Source organism: Periplaneta americana, chromosome 11, assembly GCF_040183065.1.
Source record: "Periplaneta americana isolate PAMFEO1 chromosome 11, P.americana_PAMFEO1_priV1, whole genome shotgun sequence".
Lineage (NCBI taxonomy): Eukaryota > Metazoa > Arthropoda > Insecta > Blattodea > Blattidae > Periplaneta > Periplaneta americana.
This window is the reverse complement of record NC_091127.1, coordinates 14507104-14517055: the sequence shown is the minus strand read 5'-3', so window position 1 is coordinate 14517055 and position 9952 is coordinate 14507104. Positions and strand designations below refer to the sequence as shown.

Sequence of the window (9952 nt, the reverse complement as noted above, 5' to 3'; positions counted from 1 at the left end):
AACATCCACAAACAACACAGCATCATGCTACTTGAAAGGGCAGTGTATGTGTAGTAATAGGGTAAGGTAAGGTAAGTGATCAAACATCTATAAAACGACACAGCATCCACTACTTGAAAGGGTAAGGTATTTTTATCTGCTTATTGAAAGGGCAGTATGTGTACTAGTGGGGTAGGGTAAGGACAGGATAGCTATCAGACATCCATAAACAACACAGAATCATGCTAGTCATGTTTATTACGAAAGTTGGAATAGCATTACAGCACACACACACATCCTAAAACCCATCAGGTCACATACATTCTGCACAGCAGTCGACTCACAACTGCATTACTCGTAACTTCATTCTCTGTGCAATAACCATACATCACACATATCTAGTGATGCGACCATATAATATGAATACTATATAACATACGATATCTCGTAATATCATTACTTAAGGGTATATGTACGTGAACAACCACAAATATCAGAAAGTGCAGGCTCTAAATTTCTAAAATATTATAAGGAAATGAATTCACAATTGGACAAAAATTACAACGTATCACAAGACTTATTAGAACTTAAATATCTGATAAAAGTATAAAAAGGTTACTAATAATATTTTTCAAACCTGTTTTATCAAAGTAGAAAAAAACAAAAAAAATCTGCAGTTACATCAACCATAACATTGTTGTGGTCTCTCTGACAACTTTAATATTTTTTCTGCATGTAATAAATACTTATTTCTCAAAAGTAGAATACTCTCAGACATGTAGAGTTGTTTATTTTAATACAATTAATTTTTTATTTGTCCTATATAAAAATATATTGAAATTTACATAATGTTTTGTGACCTAATTTTTCTATTTTCAAAGAAATGGGCATTATTGTAGTCTACGTTTTGCATAAATGCATGTTAAATCAGTGTACAAAATTTCAGAATTCTAACTCTAATGGTTGTGAAGTTACAAAATAATATGTGGGAAAATGTTCAAATTTTGGAAAATTTAATTGAAAGTAAAAAGTGAATTCTAAACAATATTATTAGTAACCTTTTTATACTTTTATCAGATATTTAAGTTCTAATAAGTCTTGTTGTGGTACCTTGTAATTTTTGTCCAATTGTGAGTTCATTTCTTTATAAAATTTTAGAAATTTAGAGCCTGCATTTTCTGATAATATTAGTGGTCGTTCACGTACATATACCCTTAACTGTGGGGAAAAAGAAATAGTTGCTACGACTTATGCCCCCACCTTCCTATGTGCGTAATATTGTGGGAAGGTTTCGACATAAGCTCATTGACAGTTTCCTTGTTAGTACTGAGAGTAGAACTATTTTTTCTCATCACTTTCGAGATGAGTATATCTCTAATAATTAGTTACGAGTTCTCTGCATGAGTAAATGTAAATAAAGCAACAGCAGCAAGCAGTAATGTTAACAATTTCGTTATTGAAAAAATACAATTCACAATGAACAACTTCGTATTGCGAATTTTCTATAACATTGGGATGAAGGAGAGAATGCACTTGCATTACACGCTAAAAATGGGTTCAAATTTGAAACACATAATACAGACGGACGTCAAAAAGCCATACAGCATTTTCATCAATAATTTTTTTAAATAAATACTATATTCATTCATGTTCCAACAACAGAAATCCATTAATATGCACGAAATAAACACCTGAATTGAAAAGGTAGCATTTCTGATGTAAATTTCGACAAGAAATGTGGCAGTCATTACGTGAAATTTTTAATTTTATTTCTATTACAACTTACGGCTTTTATGGAACCCAGAGGTTCACTGCTGCCCTCACATAAGCCCGCCAATGGTCCTATCCTATCCAAGATTAATCCAGTCTCTACCATCATATTCCACCTCTCTCAAATCCAATTTAGTATTAGCCTCCCATTTCCATTATGAACTATTATTATCTTTGATGGTGTAATAACCTCAATGTTCACGAGTTCAAAACTGGTCAAGGACACTGCATTTTTTTAGCCACCAGCTAATGCACTTGCCTAAAGTGCTCGGGCACTGGTTCGATTCCCACTTGGGTCCCCCCTCCTCCGAGGTTTTTCCCAACTGTAAGGCGAATGCCAGGTAATGTATGGCGAATTCTCGGCCTCATCTCACAAAATACCAGCTTGCTATCACCAATCCCATCGACACTAACCTAATAGTGTAGTGATACAGCGTCATTAAATAACCAAGTAAAAAATAAAAACTTGCATTTTAAGTGTGATAAAAATCCTTCCCATAGTCTTCTTTGGAAAGAAAGTACATTTGGGAATACCATGTCGTACATTTACGACATGTAATGATAAAGGGCTCCAGGAAAAAGCTGTCAGCTATTTTCTCACCTATATCAAAATTGAAGGTAGTACAATGAGCCCATATCACTGACTGTAGTGTATGGAGACCTGTCCACTCTCCAGCCATAATCCATATGATGTCATCAATTAAATAAATCTGGTAATGTACAAAATAAAGATTTCAGTCTTACGGCACTAAGATCTGGGATGAAAGTAAGGAACAATTGATTCTTAAACTTCTGCATATAAGAAACCAATGATAATTATATTAATTGTGTTTATTAAATAAAATTTATACATTTCATAATTAATGTAACTGTTATTCTAATGTTATGAGACTCAAAGTTATGCAGAGTGATGGACAATAAGATATATACTCTGAACTTCCATTATAACCAAATTTACAGTAAATACTACTAAACACAATTTATACTACGACTTTTACTGAGAATAAGTCTGTCTCTACTGGCCACCGGACTGAATTAGTGATCATTCTGTGTTGCCAGTCAAAAGTATGATGCTTTAGACCACACAGTATGAGATGAATTAACAAATGACGGATACAAAACTAGATTGCAAAACACTGTTTTGTAAGCTACAATGAAGACTTCATGAATATCAGCATTTTGTTCATTCTTATTATATAAAATGAAAGAAGTGCTTGTAGAATTACTGACGTATTATACAGTATATGACAATTTTCACTGAGAAAAGCTTATACTTTTATCATGAAGAACTTCCTCTTCAAAACGAAATGGTCATCCTTAACCTAGAACAGATAGCTATATAGTTACTGTTTGAATGGTCGCATACCCGACATTTTGTTGTGGCAAGCATGGCATTGGATTTTAATTGTTACAACTTTTGAGAGGGATGAAATATCGAGCTGAAGTATGAACACGTGTTTACTTAAGACTTGGGGCTTTCTTTTGATGAATTACAATATATAGTTTCTTTTAAAAGTATGCTTATACTTGCTCTAATACTCCCCAGCCCCATTATGTTCAAATGGCTTTGTATTGAAAATACTGTACTTGTTTTTTATTTTGTTTTAGAATAATTTCCTACCCATTTTACAGTTAGAGTTGAATCTGAATTAACACGAAATATCCCATGTAAATGAGATGGAAACCCAACTGTATTAAAAGCAATAGCTTTGGAGACCATTAAAAAATACTTGAAATAGAATTTAAAAATTAAATTATGGTTTACAGTATTTAATGACGCTCGCAATTGCACAGGTTATATCAGCGTCGCCGGTGTGCTGGAATTTTGTCCCGAAGGAGTTCTTTTACATGCCAGTAAATCTACTGACATGAGCCTGTCGCATTTAAACACACTTAAATATCATCGACCTGGGCCGGGATCGAACCCACAACCTTGAGTTCAGAAGACCAGCACTATACTAACTGTACTACTCAGGCTGACTGAAACAGAATGGATTCATATTTACACAGATGGATAACTTACAGATAAAAATGGAAATGCAGTGCTGGAATTTACAGTAAATTGTTTAGTTTCTACATATTTCTTGGAAAGTGAAGCACACACTTTGATGGTGAAGTGGAAGCAACTCACCAGTCACAGAATTTTTTTTAACAATGTGAGCGATTTCAAATCAACTCTACAAGCAATTACATCAATTGAACCTACAAATAGCAAAATTAATGAAATTCAGAATACTATTAAAATTCTACCAAAAAAAAAAAAAAATGGCATTTCAATGGCTACTTTCTCATTGTGAAGTCCAAGAAAATGAGATAGCTGACTCCTTGGCAAAGAAAGGAACAAAAATTAACCAGAGCCCCCTAAATGTTCCCTTTCATAATGTAAAATTATTATCAACTATATATTTCAGGCAAAATTCAAAGAAGAAATTCACGATACAGTAAAGATAAATCCTGGAATGCTTTATTAAAAGATTCTAGCATCATCCCAGATTTACCAAGAAATAAATAAGTTGCAATTTTTCAATTAACAACTGGTCAGGACTGTTTAGCTGCTTATTTACATAGGATAAACATATATTTATCACTCCAGTGTACCCTTTGTATGGATTCAAACTCTGTAATGAATAAAAACCGTCTGAGATACACAGCAATAAAGTAAATAGAAGCTGATATATCAACTCAACTTACAACATACTACTGGGATGCTCACAAGAAAATGGAGTAAATTCAAGTCTTGAGCATTGGCAAACATCATTATTTTATTTTAGAAAGCAGTTAATTGTCTGGCGAAATGCCTGCATTCAAGAAAAGATTTAGGAACTTTTATAATTCTGAATAGGATAACAAGTCAATTGACTTTACAAAGGCATGACAGTAAGTATTCCATCATAACTGGGCTACTGGTCTGACAAATATTTTCTCTACAAAGTACTATGTATTATTCGAAGAAACTTCTTCTAGCGGGTAATTGCCAACATTTATAAATTCAGCTGGAGAGAGGGACAAACTTGCAATCCCTTCCTTTTTTTTGATGCCATTTTCATTTGAATTTGATATTTAGCAAAATGCTCATATAGCAACCAGTGCAAGGTTAAGATTGCTACTGCCCTTTTCAAGCCCAGCAGTTAGGCTTAAAATTGCTACTAAAACTGAATATACCAGTATTGAAAAATGTTTGTTTTTATAGAGCTACTAATGTGTCTACAATTGGAGTTACAAAATCACATGATTGTAATTCTTGGACTAGATAATTTGGGCGTGTTTTTTGGGGGAGGGGAGAGAAGAAGTATTGACATCAGATCAGACTCTACAACTATAAATTAGTTCAGTTTGTTTCTTTCTACCACAAATCGTAAATAATACACTTCTGTACTGACAACTACAATGAACTGTGTTGTACTGTTTCTGTTTATTTGGTTATAACAAATGTTCACTATCTTACCATTTTAAATCTCGTAAGAAGCCCTGCAGATGATTGTCACCGGTAACAGGGTAACTTTAAAGGAATGCAATCATTAGCAATGGAAAAAAAAATCAAATTATAAAAACCTCTTTAGTACGAAATTAAGAGAGTCTTCAAAGTAGGCACACTTGCTATACATTTTTTTGTATACAATTTAAGACGTCAAATATTAATTAAATGCTGACCTCTTATTAATGTCTGTTACAATATGAGGTACAGATTTCACTTATTTCCATTAATTTTTCTTTAATGGAGTAAATTAACAGGTAACATCCACACCTAAGTTGGTGGAATACATGTATAATTCAAATATTTGCCTGTTGTCAAGTTGTTTACTGAAGACAATTTCACAGGAATTGCTTCTGTCCTCAGTATATACATCCAGTCTATGCACTTAATTACATCAATAAACAATTAGCATTATAGAGTTATAATAAATTCATGCACGGGAGAAGTTAACATTCCAGAGCATTCATAATAATTTTCCAAATTAAATCTACAACGGACACAGTTCCATGCACTACTTGGATGCAAATGTGTTGCACCTGCCTCAACACAGACACATTCATGATAATGAGGGAGTCTCCATGCATTCTCAACTGTAGAGCTTCTGGCTGACAATCCTAACCAAAACATCTCCTTTTCCTGTTCGAGAAATGAAAACCCTCTTTCTCACAAGAGGAGGAACAAGTTGTGACCTAACATCAGGAAATATATTTTCATTATTGTAAATGTATTATCTCGAAAATTAAATCTACCTTCATGCTCATATGACGACAGAACCCATTCACTAAGACTGTTACAACTGAAAAGGAACTAGTAAATTGGCGTACCCGATTTCAACAACTCACATGAGTACCATCTCACATCCTTACTGATGAAGGTACTTTCAACCTTTGGAACATGAACTTCATCTACATGGATCTATTCGTTCAAAATATTTTGGTCATTTCTCGACTCATTCAAAATATTTTGGTCATTTCTCGACTCGTTCAAAATATTTTGGTCATTTCTAGACTCGTTCAAAATATTTTGGTCATTTCTACTAACATTCAAAATATTTTCGTCATTTCTAGACTCGTTCAAAATATTTTAGTCATTTCTAGACTCATTCAAAATATTTTAGTAATTTCTACTAACATTCAAAATATTTTCGTAATTTCTAGACTCGTTCAAAATATTTTGGCCATTTCTCGACTCGTTCAAAATATTTTACTCACATTCAAAATATTTTAGTCATTTCTAGACTCATTCAAAATATTTTAGTCATTTCTACTCACATTCAAAATATTTTCGTTATTTTAGTCATTTCTAGACTCGTTCAAAATATTTTAGTCATTTCTGGACTCCTTCAAAATATTTTAGTCATTTTTATCATATAAGTAAAAATTTTACACAGGCTATCAGTTTCCATTACTAACTCAACTGTTTCACGAACATTTTAAATTAACACTATTAAAATTTCTATTCAATTCAGCTACTAGGATCTTCAATATACACTTAAAAATTAATGTTGTCCAAATTATAAATTAAATTCTTGTTTTTGTGCACTTTTCATTATGCATGAAATATTTACTTCGCCATTCTGAGAATTCAAACAGAATGGATTCACTTCACTCTGCCAACAGAAGATAGCCACAGATTCAGTTTCTGAAACAGGCCTTTTTCAAGCTTATGGACAACAGGCAATATTCAAAATTTCAAAGCTGACTGCATCCCTCGCCTTGTTTCTTGCTATTGCAACAAGATTAATGTTAATAGAGAGTGAGAATAGTTACCACTGAAGGAAACGTGTTAATGACAAACATTCCAAACAAATTGGAGATTGCAGTTTCTAAGGCAGAATTGTATAAAATAGAGCGCACTATCCAACCACCGCAGTTAAGTGGGCCACTAGTACCGTACTAGACTGTGTGTTAGACCAGGACTCATCGCAGTAGCATGACCCCATAAACCCTTTAATTACAATTTCTTCCAAGGATCACATTACTTAAGTCATCAAGAGGGCTCATATAGCACCTCATGAAACGAAAAGGAATGTATATTTTTATAATGTAAATGTAAGATTATCAAAATTCTTTGTCTCATAATTATAAATCCATTCTTTCTCATATCTGAAACTTAAGTTATACTTTTCCATTGAATATATCATACATTTAATTGTGAATTTAAATGGGTTTAAATTCTTTATTTCAAGCATTCATTGCCAGATTTGCAATTTTGTTAAGGGGTCGTGCTTCACAGTTTGAGAAGCCCCGTTTCAGGAATATGAGAAAGTTTTTCCAAGCTGAGTGAAGCTGGATGGGAGATGAGGCAGCTTACGCACATTTTAATGGTTCTTCGGTAACTTTCATATCAATTAACTTGTGATTCATTGCATTTAACTGTATTGGACTCTTGTCATTATGTGTTAAGAGTTTGTAAAAGAAGTGGCATTGATTTTACAAGAATCTATCATTGGAATATATATCGACGTTTTCTGAGTTTACCCACACATTGATTTTCAAGTGTAGAAACACAGACGAATGCAATAGTCAGACATCTTTATGGAATGAAATAAAATCATTATCTTCAAGTAACTGAAAACATGAGACTTTAATGGTTTGACCATTGCGACCACTATGATATCACTGCTTTTTACCCTCTGCAAAAGTGACTGCCTACTTCAAACCTGTAAAAGGACATCCAATCTACATGATAAACCATATATTTTCTTTTAAGCTATGTATGATTTTAGGTAGTCAATATGAAACAACTTTGAAAAGCTGGTATACAGCGAAATCACTATGTCTATATGTTGTACTACTATCATGAATACTACAGTACTGATACCCCTCAACATACAGTAGCCAATTTACAATGCTTAAATTACTGAAAACATACTTATTTTAATATCTTGCCAGCAGCCACTTGTTGCTACATCACATTAGCCATAATACGACCACATATTTTCATAATCATAGAAAATAATAGGACCGATTTTAAATATCATCAGATGCAGGAGGGGTAATATTGCGTGAAACAAATGCAGAACGAATTAAAAATAACTCTATCAATAATAAGAAATAAGAGTGGAAGATTAACGCATAACAAATTTACCTTTTGGGTAAAGGCAAATTTCGAGTTACTCGTAGTGGCAGAACCATTTAAATTTGAACAGTGTGGTCTGTGTTTCTGCATTAGAGACAATGCACTGAATGGAGCACAGATCTGACAATAAACGTCCAGTGCATCCATCATACTTCTTGATCCTGTAAAATCATCACAACTTCCAATTTCTCCACCAATGACCACAACAATGAAACATTGTTAAGAACTTTCTAAACCAACCTCTTTTCCCTTCAGTGGGAGATACTGATGTTCTACATGTTGCTTTTCTCTTTCTGAAAAGAAGCAGAATGAATATGTACATCTTCCAGAATCCCCTGAACTTAGACCTCAACTTGCAGGAACCTCTCATATCGCACGGTGCGGTGTTCATCTTTACACTCACTGAGTATCTCGGTGCTCACATCAAGCCATATATATACAGATTTGGCAACAGTGCTGTACACTTAGGTTACATATACACTATGAGAGCGACCACTGCATCACGCTTGTGTCACGACCACCTATGGAGATGAGTCGAGAGTCATCGTGCAGGAATGACACGTTGGTTACATGACTGCTGTGGCCTCCGTATGTGTGGCACAATGACTGCAACACACAAATCCAATATGTCCATGTTTAATAAATGTTTAGGCATGTAGAGAACTAAAAGAGTGGCAGACATGGAGACTTTATTCTTTACTCTAAATCTAACTTAAATACAGCGCATATCAAAAGTCCGGTAACACTTTCAATATTTTATGCTCGACCATGCCGAAATGTACTAATTATACACCTGGTAGCAGTCCTTTAATGCATGTCATTAAAGTACACCTACTCACAGTGGCGGCTCGTGATAAAATATGTGTTCACAATTTTGTGGTTCAAAAATCGAAAAGAATTTGAAATTGTACGTTTAGTCTAATATGAAATGTCATGATTCCAATGTTTCACTATCGAAAAAAACCGTATATAATTCAAAACGACATATAATAATAATAATAATAATAATAATAATAATAATAATAATAATAATAATAATAATAATAATAATAATAATAATAATAACAATAATAATAATAATAATAATAATAATAATAATGAAACTCGGTCTTTCTATTTCCAATTTTTCCTGGTAAGCCAGTTTACCCAGTTCTTTACTGTTCCAAATTTCATTGAACAGAGTTCATTGTTTACGTATGTTAATAATGAATACATAACACAGTCCCGTTATTTACAAACGCGTGTGTTCAGTAATATATTTTGATTCACAACACACTGATACACTATAGCCTATACCAGTACTGTAATCCCATTCGCATAGATTGATTACTATAAATACATGCCAGTAAATATTATTCTTAAATATTATACACCACCATACAGATACTTAAATTCATACCACCACCACAGTCAGCCAGCACGTGTTTGAAAGCCAAACCATGGATAAATATATAATATTCATCCATGGCCAAACTATGCTATTATGCCGAAACTGAAGTATTGTAATTCACAAACTACACTCTTGTAGCAGCACTGTACACACATCTACGTAAAGTAAACGTTCCTACAGTCAGATGCTGACATCTACAAGCTTTTAAATTTCCTCCTCGAGATATAGCACGTGAACGATAGGCACCAATGCACCTG

At 33.4% G+C, this 9952-nt stretch overlaps 1 protein-coding gene across 7 annotated transcripts in view; it reads right to left on the bottom strand.

The window, feature by feature from the left end:
• Window positions 1-219: 219 nt before the first annotated feature.
• LOC138708827 (echinoderm microtubule-associated protein-like 2) overlaps window positions 220-9952 on the bottom strand; it is a 227934-nt gene continuing 218201 nt past the window's right edge. For all 7 annotated transcript variants that reach the window (XM_069839034.1, XM_069839036.1, XM_069839037.1 and 4 more), the window contains one exon: window positions 220-8911. In XM_069839034.1, coding sequence (XP_069695135.1) covers window positions 8786-8911 — 126 coding nt within the window. In that variant the 3' untranslated portion in view covers window positions 220-8785. The remainder of the gene's footprint in view (window positions 8912-9952) is intronic.